The sequence below is a fragment of the Musca vetustissima genome, unplaced genomic scaffold (genome assembly GCF_032173495.1).
Source record: "Musca vetustissima isolate MV318-11 ecotype Yass unplaced genomic scaffold, APGP_CSIRO_Mvet_v1 utg7569, whole genome shotgun sequence".
Classification (NCBI taxonomy): Eukaryota; Metazoa; Arthropoda; class Insecta; order Diptera; family Muscidae; genus Musca; species Musca vetustissima.
The window spans coordinates 166,786-185,423 of NW_026880143.1; the positions used below are offsets into that span (position 1 = coordinate 166,786).

Genomic DNA, 18,638 nt, shown 5'->3' on the forward strand with positions numbered 1-18,638 from the left:
TTGCGGCGGCCGCATGCGTTTCCAGTTATTGTTGTAGTTGTTTGTTAGTGCGTGAAAAAAGGAAAGGAATTGAAATTACCAATAAACCGCTTAAATCTATGGAAATACACAGGTTGTTAATGAAAAAGTAATATTTTATTTGTGGAGAAAATGCTTCTGCTAAACACAAATCCTTATAATGAGTGGTTACTTTGTCAGAGTTAAACGAGTATTGCCATATTGTACAAATAAATTGTTGCCATTAGTCAAATAAATGACAACAGTATCACCCTGTTGTGTACACCAAAACCATTGTGAATGATTGTACAATGATTGTGAATGATTGTTTTGTACATCATGACTATTGTGAATGATTTGTGTTATAATAACACAAGGCGATTCATGACCATTTATAAATAAAGACATTAATCTTTATTATTATTTATTTGTTTATATGTAAAGAATTGTATATACTATATAAAGCAAATAAAGATTGAGAAAGGACTTTAGTGTTGTCACTTGTGTAGGGACATAGGGTGATTCATGAAACAATTTATATTAAAAATGTAGTGCTGTCACTTGCGTACTGACATAGGGTGATTCGTTAGACAATTAATAAATATATATTTTCTATTAATTAAAATAATTAAAATGAACACTTTATAATCAACAGAATAGTGCTTTTTTTAATTTAGATTTAAAATATTTGTACGTGGAAACGTCAATGTCGGTCTAGGTTCAGTTTTAAATATATATCTATGTATGCGACTGGAATGTTTATATTTTGATATTGACATTCTGATTATTAGCAAAATTTCTGTCTGATTGCACATTTTCCTAATAAAAATAACGTCGAAATCGTTTATAACGACACATATCGCATACAGCGACCAATTTCGATGGCCCCTGGTTGTCGTTATAAGCGATTTCAACTGTATTGATCCCTTTATTGATCCCTGCTTATGAAAAGTCTCAGAAACCGAATTTTCAATATATTGGAAGATTTGAATAAATTTTTAAGCAAATTGAATGCAATCCGCTATTTTGGACTCTGATCCAACTTAGGTATAGCCCCATGCTATGGTACCCCTTATTTTCACTGATTTGGATGAGGATGTATAACAGTATTAACTATAATTTAATATTTTAGATTCTTAAATCCCTAAATATCCGGCATTTGGAGATTTTAAGCATTCCTGGTTTGCATTGGTTTAAAAAATATTCTGAAGTCATGAGAATTGCTTTTGAATGTTCGGCAGGTTGTGTCGATTACATATATATATATAGGAAGAAACTCCATACCTTCGTGGGAAAATGCTTGGAAAGTTCTCCTTTAAAAATACACTTATTTTTTTGTATTTTTGTTGTAATTCCAAAATCAGTCAGCATTTTAACACTTAATGAACATTTATATAAAGCCTTGATGGTTTCAAATAACAGTTCAATAACCTTGTCTGCTATTCGAATTTTGCATATGTGATTCGCTTGAAAGATAATAAATTTAGATTGCTTCTAAAAGCGAAGAATTTGTTATAAAAATACTACATGAAATTTTCTGAAATCTAGAAAATCTAATCCAAAGGGACAAGAGCGATTCAAAATCCAAATATTTTGAATAAGTGATTGTCTTTTTCAGTAAAAAGCTAGGAATACGCCTGACTACTTTGCAATAAAGAAATACACACAAATGATATCCCAAATAAACCCGCCAATGCTACAGATATATTTTGAATTTTTATATAATAATATATTAATAATTTTATATATTTTAGTTTGTTTTAGTAAAGTTTTAAAAAGATTCTCTAATAATTTTTTTTAAATGTCATGTTTTCTATGAAAAATTGAAATTCCAATTGTAGCCCAATTTTCGAACGCCGTTTAATTAGTTTTTTTTTAACTTTCTGGTCTTTATATTAGATTACAAAGCCAAATATAATTATGTCACGCTTTAGGAAAGTATTTTATTTAAATAAAATATTTCCTTTGTCGAAATTTTCACCGGCAGTTTTAAATCCCCCGACGAATGTCGATATTTTTAACAAAAATTAACGTTGTGTTAAACAAATCTGATTCCAGTTTGTAACCTACTATTTCAATTAAGCCCTACTTTTTGGCATCCAAGAAATTCAAATTTTTTTTTGTTTTATCCCACAGCATCCAAAAATATACTTTCTTGACCCAGCCTCAATTTTCATCCAATTAGAACACATTTGCAAATTTTTTTTAATTAAAAAGTTTTATTCAATGCTTTTCAACAGCATTTATTTACTTTCTTGGTTGATTACGAGCCATATCCTTGGGGAAGGTTCTTACTGGTGGAGTACGAATGCGACGAGCTTCCTTGGATCTGTTTCTTACGACCTTGGAGTGAATAGCGCATGATACGCAGTAGTGCAATTTAGCGTATAATTTGGGCAAAGTGTAAGCTGGAATATTAGAGAAAACAAACAAATAATTAGTATATCTCGGGTTTGGATGCAAGAAACACAACACTTCAAACAAAACTTACAATCCCAGATGGAGGCTTCAGAAATATCACGAACAGCAGCAGCTTCGACGATATTACGGATAACGAACTTCTTGATGGCCTTATCCTTGGGCACACAGCGGGCACAGTTGGTGCAACGCACAGCCTTTACATGGCCTCTATTGTGCTTGCAGCGACCTCCGTTACGACGCTTCTTAGTCTGGAAATATTTTGTATTGGGAGATAAAACACACACATTAATAACACATCAACACCATTCACAATATCTTTTGCTTTATAGTATCTTCTGTTATTGTTTTATCAATAAATATGTTTACATGTTTTCATTTTGGTTATTTGATCACATTTTTTCCATATTTATTTTTCATTAAATTGATAATTGTTAACACACGCACCATTTTGTCAGTCTCCTATGGCCGGAAGAAAGAAAAAGAAAGAAATCTACGGAGTTAAGTTAGTTGTAGTTGGTCACATTTTGACAGCAGCTTTTGTAATAGATTTGCATGTGGTTATTCGTTAGTATTGTAAATGATTATGGGTAGATGATAAACTTGGCAGCATTTTTAATGGGATAACTTTAGAAAGTGTATTTTCTTAATAAATAAAAGATTAATTCTTTCAAAGATTTAATTAAAATGAAAATAATTGAGAAATTTGTTATTAAATAATCAATGATTAATATAAACATGAAGAACATGACACAATGAAAAGGTTTAAAGGAAAATATGAAAAATACAGCTCTGTAGTGGCATTTTTTTACGACAAACTATTAATTGGTCTGTTCCCGTGCTGCAATAATCTACTAGTTTTTGTTATTTATTGGTCAGTTCCTGTACTGCAAGAATCTGCTACTTTTTACTAGGATGACGAATTTTCCTTTATGATATCGAAGAAAATAGTAAAATCTAGTTGCAATTTTTTTATGTAAAAGAATAAAGGTGATGGTCGTTTATAAATTGTTATTGAATATATGGGCAAATAGGGAACTAGTTTAATGAGCTATCTAGTAGCTTAAACAGCTAGAATTTTGTATCTCGATTTAGAAATCGAGTTGGTTTGAAATCAGCTGTTTGAAAGATATATGAAAACACTTAAGGTTTTGTTTTGTTTATAGGTTATGTCGTACGAAAAATATATGTGCAGTTATGAATGCAAAAACTAAAAGTCTTGTCTGCTAATTTTGACACCAGTTTTTTTTAATAGTAAAGCTAGTAAAAGGGAAACATTTCAAAATAAAATCTCTCAGATTACAAAATAATTTGAAAAGATTTGAGTAAAGACCTAATTTTTACCAAGATCAATTGTGCGTTTGTGGTTAAGAAGGTATCACCTGATTTTTACCGGCTTAAAGCGGATTTACATATAACAACTAATCATGATTAAAGGCTGAATCAGGTTTTATTTTCTAAATCAGGCTGAATTTACCATGATTTATAATACGAATTTAAATCATCGTGCGGCAGGGTTTATTTTAAATCATGATCGAAATCATGATACTACTGAGATGCAACTCGGTTTTTATACGAAGAAATACACCTCTCTCACAATGTACCAAAATTTGCAACTGTTTCCACATGTTGTTTGTTTTTAAATTTAACGGTTGGCAAATACAAAAATGGAAGATCAAAGAAAAATAAAACTTATTTACAGAATTTTTGTGTATTTAGGCGTTTTTTTACTTTCCAAACGATCAAAGTATTGCAAAACTGTTTTGATCTTCATTTCATTTTCAAATTGCAAACAAATATTTTTGGCATTTAGATCATGATTTAATGCATGTGTAAACAATTGGGTTGTATTTCTGGATTTCGTTAATCGAGTCGATTTAAAGTCGTATATGTAAATGTACTTTTAACCTTCTCTATCAAGATTTATATGACATAGGTGTAATTGAAGGGATTTATTAAATTCAGTACTATGTAAATGTATTATAAATATCCTTAATTTATTTTCAGGATTTCGTAAATCCATAAATCATAAAAAAGTGTGTATGTAAATGCGCTATAACAAAACCATTTGGCTTTTTAAATCAAAATAAATAACAATAAATAGCAAATCGAAAAAGTTGTTCTGTTTTTTATTTAATGTTTTAAATATTTGTAAAATTTTTCAAAACATTATACACATCCACAAATTTTGTATATGGGTTCGACATAACAAGCCACAATTTCAAAATAAATTATAATTTGTATGTAGCTATAGCCTATGTCAGCTGTTTATTTCAAGTTCAAATTGCAAACAAATATTTTTTCGGCGCAAATTAATAATTTTGTATGTCTACTAACAAACATCAGCTGATCGGCATTTAGATCATGATTAAAGGTAAGTGTAAACAATTAGGGTGTATTTCAGGATTTCGTTAATCGAGTCGATTTAAAATCGTATATGTAAATGTACTTTAAGTCTCATTATAAATTAAAAACAAATTTTAATTGTTCATCAGCTGTCAATTTATCTTCAGTAGGCAGCTATTTTGAATCGTAATGTATTTTGTAGCATACTTTAGGGAAAATGTAATTATTTTGGGTACAAAAGCAGGGTTGTATTTGAAAATATCTCAAATCGAGACATTGAGTGCGTTTAATTTTGTATGGTTTGTACTGAAAAATACATCTCTATCAAAAATAGAAAGAAGAAAATAGAAAAATATTAATAGAATTATTGTGTTGTGATCGCATTTTGTATTTTCCAATTTCAATTGTTGTAATTTTTCTTTCCATTTTCAATTTGAAAACAAATATTTTGTTTGGCGCAGCTGATGTTTTGTTGTTTGTTTGTATGTAAAAATCAGCTGATTTATTTCATGATTATATGTAAGTTTAAACTGTTTGTATTAATCGAGTTGATTTAAAATCGTACATATAAATGTACTTTAAGTTGAATAAGAAAAATCAACTCTTTATTTAGAGTCTAGCTACCCTAATTATACGTAAGACCAGTGATGTATTTTAGTAAATAGCAGAATTCAATTTGTTTGTAAGTGTAAATAGTGTGTAATTCTGGATTTCGTTAATCGAGTTGTATATATAAATACGAATTTTAATCGACTTTAAGAAGTTTAAGCCGTCAATAAGAAAAATCAATTCTATACGTCAGTTATAGTACGTTTACATTTAACCGGATTTCGTTAAACCAGTGGGTTTCAATTGCCAATTTCTTTGCATATATGTCAAATAAATCCTCATTAAGTGGGTTAACCTGCTAAAAAGTTCTAATGTATATGCCTTTTGAGGACACATTGATGTATGTAAATATACCATTAGCATATGTTTACACCAAATATGAATTGTTTTTTCCATTGTCGAGCTAATGTCAAAATGTGTGATTTAAATTGTCAGCTACCTTAATTTTACGTAAAACTAGTGATATATTTTAGTAAACTGGGGAATTCAATTTATTGCTTTCTTTTTTAATTTTGACTTAATGTACAACTCAATTTTTTTAATCTCATTTTCAAATTCCTCCCGCCATTCCCTTTAATTTAGGGGTTGTTTCCAATTGGATATTTTTTTCCTTTCGTTCGCATATGTGCATGGTATTTGACATATGGGAAACAACCATGTCCCTATTTTACGTTATGTTTTTGTTATTGTTGTTGTTTGTCGTTGTTGCTCTTTGGTTTGTCACAGACAATATCCTGCTATACGGTGGAGTATTTGCGTAAATTTGGTTATAGATAATGCGTTGACTGTTCAAATCAGAAGAGTATAACAATGTCATGTAAGAAAAAGTCTGGTTACTTTCAGCATCAAACTGCTTTCTTTAAAATTTTATTACTCTTGGTTCAATTGAATTGTTTTTTTCCTAATTTAATTTTGGTGGTGTCCCTTGTCTTTGGCACAAAATAATAAATTTCTGTGTGCGTGTGTGTGCGAGGAATAAATCGAATCTAAAATAAAGAAATAACAACGAATTGGAATTTTAGAGCAAAGCTGGCCATTGGAGCCAGAAGCAAAAAAAAAAGGACACAGAAAAAAAAATAACCAAGTAAACACAAAGTGTTGTGTGCTGGTTGGCCATTATGTGAGGAGCACAAGACAGATAGACGAACGAACGAAAGAAAATAAAAAAAATAAATAAACTGAGATTTGAGATTACAACGACGAAGAAGACGGTGTGGTAGTCCAACCAAAGAACAATTTGTACTCCCCAACAATAACAAACGAAACGAGAATTAGTAGCAAAACTGCTGGTGGCTTATCAACAAAATCGTAAAAATTTGCCACCTCAGAGTTCAGCATATGAAATGGCATTAACTAAACGTATAAAATGTTTCAAATATATGGTATACTGTTATATTGTCCTATTAGCGGTAAGTATTTACAAACAAAATAAATAAATTGCATATTACACACACACACTCACACATACATGCCATCACAGCAATATCCTTGCACATTTGTATGTCTGTCTTTCTGTCTCATTAAAAAGTCCTGTAGTGAAAATATGATGATGATGATGATTGCGCAACTTTGACACATATCTACATATGTTTATGTTTTTCCAACAAAAGGCAAGTGCATGCACACACATGTATGTATACGTTTGTGTATGTGTGTCAGTGTTGCGTATTTATCCTTAGAAATGTAAATAAAAACATCAGACAAACAATGAGTGCTACTCTATGCTCTATGTTAACACAATTTCTTATGACTGTTTTTTGTTATTGTTGTTGTTTCTTTGTTCTCATTTTCCCCTTTTCTCTCCCTCTTCCATCTCTAGGTCACTGGCTGTGCACAAATATTTTTGGGCACATCCCTGCTGTGGGGTCATTCCGGCCACTATGGCGTTGTACAAAATAGGCTATGGGCCCCAGCTGCCTTGCTCCTGTGTTTGGGTCCGGGTACATTTATTTTATGCTGGATTGGCTGTCAGGCCACCAATCAAAAGAAAAAATGTCTTTTGGGTCTGGTAAGTTGTAAAAATTTCTTTGCTCCCAATAATAGCCATTCATTTGATTTATCTTTTCTTTGTTTATTTTCATTCACAAGTTTGCCACCTTTCTGGTCATCAATATTCTAATACAATTCCTGTTGTGCGGCTGGTCCTTGGCTATGCGTGAACATTTGCCATCATCGGTGGAGATATATATCGATGATTCATTTGTCGAATTTTTGGATAAATTCTCCAGGACCAAGGTTGATAACCTACATTTATGGAATAGGATGCAATCACAGGTAACCTTGACACACACACACACACATACATACACAGGCACAGTTGCCAGCAATCATAATAATAACAAAAACAACAACACATTGAACTATGCTGTGCGTGTTATACATGCACACACACACTCACAAAGAAATTGTCATTGAGTCGAGTGTATACATAATTATTTGCTTGTGTGTGTGTATGCAACTTTGTGTGTACATTAGGTTGTAACGCATACTGAAAAACACCCAACATCCAAGGTCTACCAAATTGGGGTTAACCAATTTGTTATTGTTGTTGTTATTGCAATTTGTAAAACAACAAAAAGTTGAAGGTTTTCTCTTTTTTTGGTTGCATTGAAAGGGAAAGTGTTTACTTGCTTTCAAAAGGGGTTTGATGAATATTGAAATTATCTATTAATTAAAAAAAAACATTAATTTGTTTTGGAAAATGCTACTGATTTTATTTATCAATTCCTAATTCAATGAAATGCAATGTAAACCGCAACATTCAATGAAATGTAAAAACGCCCTTAAACATATGATATGAATGATATATGATACAAACAGCTGATGCTTCTTCGTACTTCCACATTAAATAATAAAAACTGTGAAATACAAAAAAAAATTAAATGTATTTGAATTTTGCCTTAAACATATGATATATTCAACAGTAATTTTAAGTGATTATTTATACATTTTATAGCAAAACCTGTGAAGTTTTGCAATGAAAAGGAAAGCCATTAAAATATATTTTTTTTTATAATTATTAAATTGATATGTGGTCTGTTCCAGCACTTTTTTTAATAGTAAATCTAGTAAAAGGGAAACATTTCAAAATCGTTCTCAGTGTACCAAAGAATTTAATAATTTAAGAATTTAAACACGGCCTTAAACAGATGATATGAATTATGCATGATACAAACAGCTGATATTTCTTCGTTATTCCGCATAATAAAAAATAATGGCATGGCATAATGAATAGGTAGTCCATTTAGCGCAGCTGATGTCTTGATTAACTGTTAAAGTGGGTAATTTCTAGCTGAATTCAATGTGCATTGTTGCCAACCATGTGAAATATTATATGGAAAAATTTGACAGATGGTTTTTTGTTTTGATACATCACCTTATTTTTGCATCATGAATAAAGCCATATAATATAAGGTCCGTTCCAGCACCTATTATACCATAAATAATAAATAAATAATATACCATATATAATAAACACAATAGGCGTTAATATGTTTCAACGAAAGAGTTTCGCCAAACATATTTATGTAAATCTACCTTTAGCTTAGCGAAATTAAATGTAAACATGGCTTTAAACATATGATATGAGTGATATATGATACAAACAGCTGATATTTCTTCGTACTTCCACATTTAATAATAAAACTAGTGAAATTAAATGTAAACACGGCCTCTAACATGATAGAAACAGCTGAACTTTTTCGTACTTTCACATTTAAGATTAAAACCAGTGAAGGACGAAAATTTTTCATTAAAATATTTTTTTTAGAATTACCAACTTGATATAGTGTTTTCATATAATATAAAATCCGTTCCAGAACCTATCATACCATGGAACAAGGTGTTAATTTGTTCCAACGAAATAGTTTCGCAAAACGTATTTTATGTAAATGTACCATTAGCTTAGCTTAGCGAAATTAAATGTAAACACGCCCTTAAACATGTGATATGAATTATTCATGATACAAACAGCTGATATTTCATCGTATTTGCACATTTATTAAAAAAGTAGTGAAAGGGAATAATTGTCCACTTTACTATGAGAGTAAAAGGCAATGCATACAAAGGTCTCCCAAATCCGGGTTAACCAATTGTAAAACAACACAAAAAGTTGAAGGTTACTTTTGCAGAGTATTTGGAAATATTTATTAGTTTTCGAGGGAGGTTTATTGAATATTGAAGTGAACAGAAATATTTATTACTTTTCGAGGGCGGTTTATTGAATATTGAAGTGGAAAAAATTGGATAGTTGTTTTATTGTATATTTTTATTTAAACATTAATATTTGATTTATACTACTAGCATAATCAAATAAGTGACCAGTAAATGCAAAAAAATTATTTCCTTTCCAAAAAATGTAAGAATATTCAATTTTTTTATAATTTTTCCATTAGTACTGGAACTGACCAATTACTTTTGTTTATGAAATATTTAATAGAATTAACTGTAAACACGACCTTATATTTGTTAAACATTATTCACAACTGACTTATGAGGTGTTCTCGAAGAGAACAAAGAATATAAATAGAGCTTCTAAATGTCTTGGGGTTAGCCATTTTTGTTGTTGCCATTGTAAAACAACAAAAAGTTTAAGGCTCTTTTTGCATATGTAATTAAATACAAACACTGAATTAAATGTATATACGCCCTTATCATTTCATAAAAATTAAACATAAAACAAACAGCTGATTTACTGAGTTCCCGTGTTTTTTAAATAGTAAAAATAATAAAAGGGAAAATGTCAAAATAACCTTGAGAATGCAAGTAAAGCATACAGAGGTCTCCCAAATTGGCGTCAACCAATTGTTTTTCCTGTCATTGTAAGAAGTTGAGAAAAATTATTTCAGTGAAAGTGACAGTATTTATTAGTCTACAAGGATCTTAAACATTTCAGTTTTCATTTAAAATACATATTTATTTAAAAATGTTTCTTGGAAACGTAGCAAAGAATACATCCAGCTAATATGTAATCATGATGCAATAATAAGGTGATGTATCAAAACAAAAACCTTTGTTTTTGTCTCGATTATCTGTCAAATTTTTCCATATAATATTTCAAATTGTTGGCAACACTGCACATCGAATTCAAGTAGAAATTACCCACTTTGACAGTTAATCAAGACATCAGCTGCGCTAAATGGACTACCTATTCATTGTGCCATGTATGTAATGTATGAAAACACTACTTTTATTTAGCTAACGGTGCGTTTAGACTATGCCTTCTAAATCGAGGCTCAATATCCTAACTGTTTAGACTAGTTTTAAAAACATTTATTTAAAGATGACAGTCAACTGTTATTTGTTTACTTATGCTGCTATATTTTTGATAAATTTTTTGTGTAAAGGCAGGGTTGTATTTGAAGTTATCTCGAATTATTGTAGGATTTCGAGCAAATCGAAATATTGAATATATAGAATAAATCCAGCTAATATCTATTGTATGAAAATGCTACTTATATTTAGCTAAATGTGCTTTTTGACTATGCCTTCTAAATCGGGGTACAAAATCCTAGCTGTTTAGAATAGTTTTAAAATTATATAAAGTTGATGATCGGCTGTTATTTGTTTACGTATGCTGCTATTTATTTATAACGTTTGAACGTTTGAATAATCTGAAGCGTAAAGCGTTGCCATTTTGGTACTATTAGAATAAATGATGCATTTTTTGTGTAAAAATCAGGGTTGTATTTCAAATTATTTTGATTTAGGATATGATTTCGAGCAAATAAAGATGTTGAGCGGATTTAATTTTTTTTTGTTTTTGGAAAATTCTGCTTTATTTATTCTTTAGTTATGAAAGCACTACTTTTATTTAACAAAATTTTAATGATCATGGCCTAAATAATTGATACCAATTGTAAATGTAAATGTTGAAAAATATTTCGATAAATAGTAGATTTTTGCAAGAACGGGAACGGAACATATGTAAACATCTATTTTTCTGGTGGTATGTGGATTTATTTGACATATATGCAATGGAATTGACAATTTAAGTCCACTGGATTTACTGAATCTAGTACAATGTAAATTCAGTCTTAAAACAGATTTACATATAACATATAATTATGATTAAAGGCTGGATCAGGGTTTATTTTCTTTATCAGACTGGATTTACATTGTTTATCATACACATTAAAATCATTTGCGGCGGGGTACTACTGAAATGCAACGCACTTTTCTTCAAATTGCAAACAAATATTTTTGGCGCAAATTGATAATTTTGTATGCATACTAACAAACATCAGCTGATCGGCATTTAGATCACGATTAAAGGTATGTGTAAACAATTAGGGTACATTTCTGGATTTCGTTAATCGAGTCTATATAAAGAAAAATATCGATTAATAGAAATTATTGCAGATTCATGAACAGAGCAACAATTTGTGAGAGAGTTGAACGATTTCCACTACCTCAACCCTCACAACTACCAACTACAAAAATGAAGCAATTAAACTTGTCTAGTGTGAATCAAGTTTGTACAATACAATGTTCCACATTGCAATAATATAATAACATGGTTTTATGTAAATGTAAACATAAAATATTTTATTCATGAGAAGAAATATATAATAAATATTGAATACGTTTCTTAAACGTCATTTACATTAGAACTTTTTACCGGTTTAACCTACTTCATGAGGATTTATTTACAATGGAACTGACAACTTAAACCTACTGGGTTAACGAAATCTGGTAAAATGTAAACGTAACATTGAGGTTTTTATGTATTGTTTTCCGGGACATTAAAAAAAAAAACATTAATTTTGTTTGCCCTATGTAAACGTAGTGTATAATTTTCTTAAGTTAGCAAATTCTGATACATCTTATAATTAACAATACTTTTTCTCACCTTAGCTACAATGCTGTGGCGTTGATGGACCACTTGATTATCGCCGTTTATCATTACCCTGGTCCTGCTGCTCGCGACCTGAAACCGCTTATGAATCAGCCTGCGATACTCATTATAAACGAGGCTGTTTAGCCGTTGTCTCCGAACAAATTAAATATACACTACTGATAACTGCATTTGGTGCTGCCATTATAGCCATATTCCAGGTGAGTTTCGATATATCCTGCAGAAGACCACAACAACAACATAAATTAAAAAATATCTTTTTTTAAATTTTCACAGAGTTTGGGCCTATTTTGTGTTGTTCATTTGGCCATACTCTATGGTAAAAACGACAATGGCTATGATAATAATAAACTTAGCAAGAAACGCCAGCAACAGTTTCTGCCACTCTCCATACAGGATAAACGCCAGGATATACCATCACCATTGAGTTTGTCACCCACGGCACCAGGGCATCGTGTGCTAAAAACTTCTGCACCCGGTGGTAAAAAATGACAGACGATTAGCTTTTAAGTGTTCAATTGAATTAAAACTATTAAAAAAAAACAAAACAAAAAAAAAATCATAAAAAACTACAAAAAAATTAACAAAAAAAATCAACCAAAAAAAAAAACAAAAAATGAAATGTTTTAGATTACTCTAATATCTCTCAAAACAGATATACAAAAACAAAAATACGAAATGAACAACCAACAACAACAACAACTACTAAATAACTAAACAACTAACACACAAACACATTCACACCTATTCTATAATTTGAGATGGAAATTAATAAATGTGGCCCTCAATTTATGTTTGTTGTTATTTTGTCATGTTCAATGTACAAAAACAAAACTAAAAGAAAAAAACGTAAAAAGTAAAAAACCAAAACATGCAAAAGCAAATAAGAGAATTATTGAAACAAATCTAACAAAATTTAACTAAAAATTGAAAAAAAAAATGAATGAAAACCAATAAGAAAAACTCAATTAAGAAAAATAAACTCAAACCAAATGAAAAAACAACCGCATAGAATTAGATTTCAATTTCATCAAATTTCGAAAAAGTAACAAAAACCAAGAAAAAAAAATTAAATTTGTAGTTTATCTTTCTTTGGAAGATCGTTAATTGGGAGATCGATTGTTGGGTATTTCTGTGTGTGTGTGTGCGAGTGGGGGGAAATGCAGCAAATGAGTATTTGTGTTTTTTTCTTAAATACAACTCTGTTAGAGGGAATGTTTGGGATGTTGCTTATGCTATATTTACATTGATCTTGTCTTGTCAGAGTTGATTTTTTACATGGGGATATTTTTGGTACTTAATATAATTTATAGGGGTTAAACAAGTCGAAGAAGAACCTGAATGTGAAAACAAGCAAGGAAATTGCAAATAAATTTTAAATTGAGAAAATTAGTATTTGGCTTTTTGGAATACAACTCTGTTAGAGAGAATGTTTGGGCTGTTGCTTATGCTATATTTACATTGATCATGGCTTGTCAGAGTTTGATTTTTTGCCATATTTTAGGTAAAAATTAAAGTGATTTACCAAATTTCGATGAGAATTTATATCAAAACATATGGCAGTGCTGTTGAACAAAAAAACAAATATATTTCAAGGTTTACATGAACGTTTGTTCATTGGAAATTGCATATAAATATGAAATGGTGCAAATGAGTACTGTTTTTTTTTTTGAACATTTGAAGTACTTAAAATATTACATGGTGAAGTTTATATAATTTACATGAAAACAAGCAAATATTATGCAACATTTACATTGAACGTGTTCTATGGAAATTGCAAATGAAATTTGAAATGGAGCATATTGAGTATTTGTGGTTTTCAAATACAACTCTGTTAGAGGGAATGTTTGGGTTGGTTATGCTACATTTACATTGATCTTGTCTTGTCAGAGTTGGTTTTTTTTAGGAACATATGAGCTACTGAAAATATTGCATGGGGAGTTTTCTGGAGATTAATCGTAATGTGTAGATAAGACCCTGATCATCAAAACAAGCTAATTTAATGCAACATTTACATCGAACGTGTTCTATGGAAATTGCATATAAATTTGAAATGTAGCAAATGAGTATTTGTAGTTTTTACATTCACATCGATCTTGCTCTGTCTGAATTGTTTTTATTTTTTTGAACATTTGAAGTACATAATTTATGCTGGCAAACAAGACGAAGAAGGAAATTTCATATAAATTTGAAATTGACCAAATGAGTATTTGTTTTTTCAAATACAACTCTGGGAATGTTTGGACTATTGCTTATGCTACATTTACATTGATCTTGTATTGTCAGAGTTGTTTTTTAGGGACATATGAAGTACTGAAAATATTACATGGGGAATTTTATGGGGATTTTATATAATTTAACAGACAGTTCAAACTTTTTGCTGTTGTAATCAGCTGTATTGGTTTTATACATGGCCTATAAATACGGTGACCCAGGGAGACCAGCTGGATATCTGCGTCACTCAAGTTTGTTATCAAAATGCATTATTGTGAATTGACTCCCATTATGAAAACGTAAACAAAGTCGAAACTTTTGACATTAGACTTGAGAAAAAACAGCTGTTTTGCGATTTCGATTGCAACCTGGGTGACCTTATTAATAGATCTTGATTTTATACTTATATTAAGTTGACAATCAGCTGTTATTTGTTTACATATGCCGCTATATTTATGTAAGACAGTGATGCACACGGTGTAAGACTAGTACATTAAGCTAAAACGGCTCATACACGTCAAACATGTGCTTTCAATCGGTGTGAATGAAATTAAAAAAAAAAGTTCAGTATTTCTTAAGTCGTCACTATCGTTGTTCATCTTCAATCTTTAAAAAATTCGAAGTGAAATTTTGTCGATTCGTTTGTGGCCTAGGAGCTTCACACCGATCAAACGTACATGTTTGACGTGTGTGGTCTCAACGACGACAAAAAAAAAAAAAAAATAAGCGTAAGAATCCATGTTAGTTGAGCCGACCGCTAGAGTGCAAATATTAAATAAATATATGAACCGTGATCTATTTAGAATCATTGTTCTGATGAAATGCAACACTGGCATATAATTGCAATGGTTGATTATACAGAGTTTACAAGAGGAGGAATAGGAGTAGACATTTTCGGTGCAACGCTAATATTTGACAGTAAATGTAGATGCAGGAAAAACTTTTCAAATTTTTAAAGGAAAATAAATATTGAAGAGCAGGTTCTGAAGAAGAACATAAATAAACATTATAGTAGGTTTACATTGTACTAAATTAACCAGTGGGCTTAAATTGTCAATTCCATTGCATATGTGTCAAATAAATCCTAAAAAAGTTCTAATGCCCATGGCACAATGAATAGGTAGTCCATTTTGTGCAGTGTTGCCAACCATTTGAAATATTATATGGAAAAATTTGACAGACAATCGAGACAAAAACAAAGGTTGTTGTTGTGATACATCACCTTATTATTGCATCATGTAGATGCCCATGGGCCAATTATAAGGTCGTCCGATAAGGCCAAATGATTTTCACCCGAGCTTACAAAATGCTTTCAATGTAGACTTATTCGTATGAAAACGTAAACAACAAATTTTACAGTATGGAGGATTTTCATCTAAAATTGCCGATAATATTCCCGTCTTGCACGACCTGTTTAATGGGCCTTGGTAGAAGCCGTTTTAATGTAAACAAAAATCAGCTGATGGGCTGTTATATTATTTCAATATCAAGATGTGTGTATATGTAAACAAACATCAGCTGACTGTCACCATTTCGATAACCTTCGATCATTTAATTGTATTTTTTTAGGTGTTATTAATATGTTCTATGCATTTTCTATTACATATTTGTAAATGATAATGAAATAAATAAATATTTTGCTGTAGGAAATATTTTGGTGAAATATATACAACTAATTTATACTAATTTTTCAATATTATAGAGGAAAAGTAGTTATCGTAGTAAAAATGTGTACATTATTGCAGGTTTTGGAACAGATATTATATTTGTGAAAGTTATTCGGTATTTTTTTTTTTCAAACCTAATAAACATCCTCATACAAAGAAAGCTATGAATGCACTACATATGACAAAAAGAATACCTTTAACCTCTCCATCCCTCTTTTTATTTCCCCTAAAATGAGTTCAAGGATAACTAGTATCCTTATAGTTTCTTTTTTTACGTATACATATGTATCTACTCATAAGTAGATATAAGTCATTACCACAAGCAGCAGCATCGTCATCTCAATGAATGGTAGTATCATCCGGACAAAGGACATACTTCGTTAACATAATTTATTTTTTTTCTCGAGAGAGAGGGGGAAAATATGTTTATATGCATCACAACAATTTCCAAATACTTCAATTTAGAAATTAGTTCAAGAATGAGGCGCGTCGGTGGTTACAGAAGATGTTAATAATTATGTGAAAAAAGTTCTATGTAACATAGCACACACACATACATACATGCATATGAGTGCAGCCTACATTATTTTGTAACTTTTTGAGAGCTACTTACTTTTGTGTGGACATTTGGAGGATAAAAAGAAAATGAGGATAGGCAAAGTGTTTTTTGACAACGCTCATAAAACATTTTTATTAAGACAAATTTCAATTTCCTCATAGAAATATATTATGGATATATAGAATAGAGTTTCTAAGAGACGAATAAATTTATTGGATTTTTTAACATTTTTGAATTATTCAAAAATGTGGCAAAACTTTTTAAATGTATAAAGGGAAAATCGAAATAAAATTTTGATTATTAGAAGGCATGATCGGTCACCCTATCAAAGAAACAGTATTTAGGCCAGAAAGGTTCAAAAATAAGTGAATTGTCCGATCAACGTTTCGTCGTTTGATCTATATTATTTCTGGCTACGAATTTCTGTATATTCCGTTAAATAGGCAAATGATGTACGAAATGGCGCCCAATGTGTCAGAATTCTATGACAGCTATTACTGCTTCTGTAAATACCGACAACGATAGAAAATCCGAGCTCAGGAAGAAGTTCCGATACCAACTGATGTATGAAATGGCGCCCAATGTACCAGAATTCTATGACTGGCGTTATTGCTTCTGCAAATATCGACAAGGATAGGAAATTCGAACTGTTGAGACACCTTAGCTATTGAAAGAATAAAAAACGTGCATGTCGCCCAGGAAGGAGTTCCGATAAAGTGGTAAATGGTGTACGAAATGGCGCCCAATGTATCCGAATTCTATGACTGCTATTACTACTTCTGTAAATCTGTTGGAACACGTTAGTGATGGGAAGGACAAATACCCGTTCACGTCGCTCAGGAACAACAGATAAAATAACTGCTTCTAAAACCAAAAATTTTGAAAAACTCCATATTTGTCCGTCGGCATTCCACAAACGTCACTACACCGCATTTGCAATAAAATTAGGGTCTAAACGGCATTTGTATTAGGACTTTGTTTCGAATTAACGTCCTCTATGAGGATATTTTTGGACATATATTTAATGGAATTGACGATTTAGATCTACTGGATATAATAAAACAATGTACTATTGCAAACGTACTATTAGGGCTTATAAACTTCCAAGTGAGTACAAGCAGTTCGATCATTAATGCTCAAGAAGGATCTTTTTCCGTGTACGTCACTCCGGAAAAGGTTCAGGTCATTTTGGGAGCATTGAATGTTTTTCAATTACGTTAGCAGATCACACAAGAGCTGCATAGCATACCACAAACCGAAAAATCGCATTGTAAAATGCGGTAATTTTACGAAATCAAATCGATCTGAAATGTCAATTCCATAGCGTATACGCAAAATAAAATCCATTTGACGTATACGCTATAGAACTTGATGTTTCAGATCGAATGGATTTCGTAAATTTAAATATGTCAGCTAAATCCACTTGATTTTTAAATCCTCAGTGTATTGTGTAAAGTTGCCCGTCAGCTGATGTAGCCAGTCACCTGATGTTGCCAGACAGCTGATATTGACGGTATAGGATATCTGATATTTATCGAAGGAATCATTAATAAGATATTTTTATTAAAACATTCTGAGAGACCATTCAAAGAATAGTTAAAAATGTTGTATCGAATACTTCAAATAAAGCGTATACGTGAAATAAATTCCACTTGACGTACATGCTATAAAATTGACATTTTAAGATTTCGTAAATCCAAAACTAAAATCGTAAATCGGTAAACTAAATACTAACTGTTCAGACTAGCCAGTCAGAGCCAGAGTTGTCAGTCAGCTGATTATTGAAATCTGGACTTTATCGAAGGAATAATTGAAAAAATGTCTTTATTGAAACATTCTGAGGGATCATTCAGAGAATAGCTTCCAATTAAGAATGGGGGACAACATTCCAATGTTATCCAGATAATTATCCCAAGCTCAAATCATGCATTATTCACGAATGGATGGTTTATAATTGTCTAAAGGTGATTAA

At 30.9% G+C, this 18,638-nt stretch overlaps 2 protein-coding genes across 2 annotated transcripts; one reads left to right on the forward strand and one right to left on the reverse strand.

The window, feature by feature from the left end:
* Positions 1-2,239: 2,239 nt before the first annotated feature.
* LOC133325531 (small ribosomal subunit protein eS26) lies at positions 2,240-2,965 on the reverse strand. The gene is made up of 3 exons (XM_061534271.1): positions 2,863-2,965; positions 2,489-2,666; positions 2,240-2,405 (listed from the first exon to the last, which is right to left on the reverse strand). Exons 1-3 carry the CDS (start codon positions 2,863-2,865, stop codon positions 2,245-2,247), a joined length of 342 nt encoding a protein of 113 aa, XP_061390255.1. The 5' UTR covers positions 2,866-2,965; the 3' UTR covers positions 2,240-2,244.
* A 3,687-nt stretch (positions 2,966-6,652) lies between these two features.
* On the forward strand, positions 6,653-12,806 carry LOC133325527 (23 kDa integral membrane protein). Its single transcript, XM_061534268.1, has 5 exons — positions 6,653-6,779; positions 7,190-7,378; positions 7,459-7,644; positions 12,226-12,426; positions 12,503-12,806. Exons 1-5 carry the CDS (start codon positions 6,714-6,716, stop codon positions 12,716-12,718), a joined length of 858 nt encoding a protein of 285 aa, XP_061390252.1. The 5' UTR covers positions 6,653-6,713; the 3' UTR covers positions 12,719-12,806.
* The last annotated feature ends 5,832 nt before the right edge of the window (positions 12,807-18,638 follow it).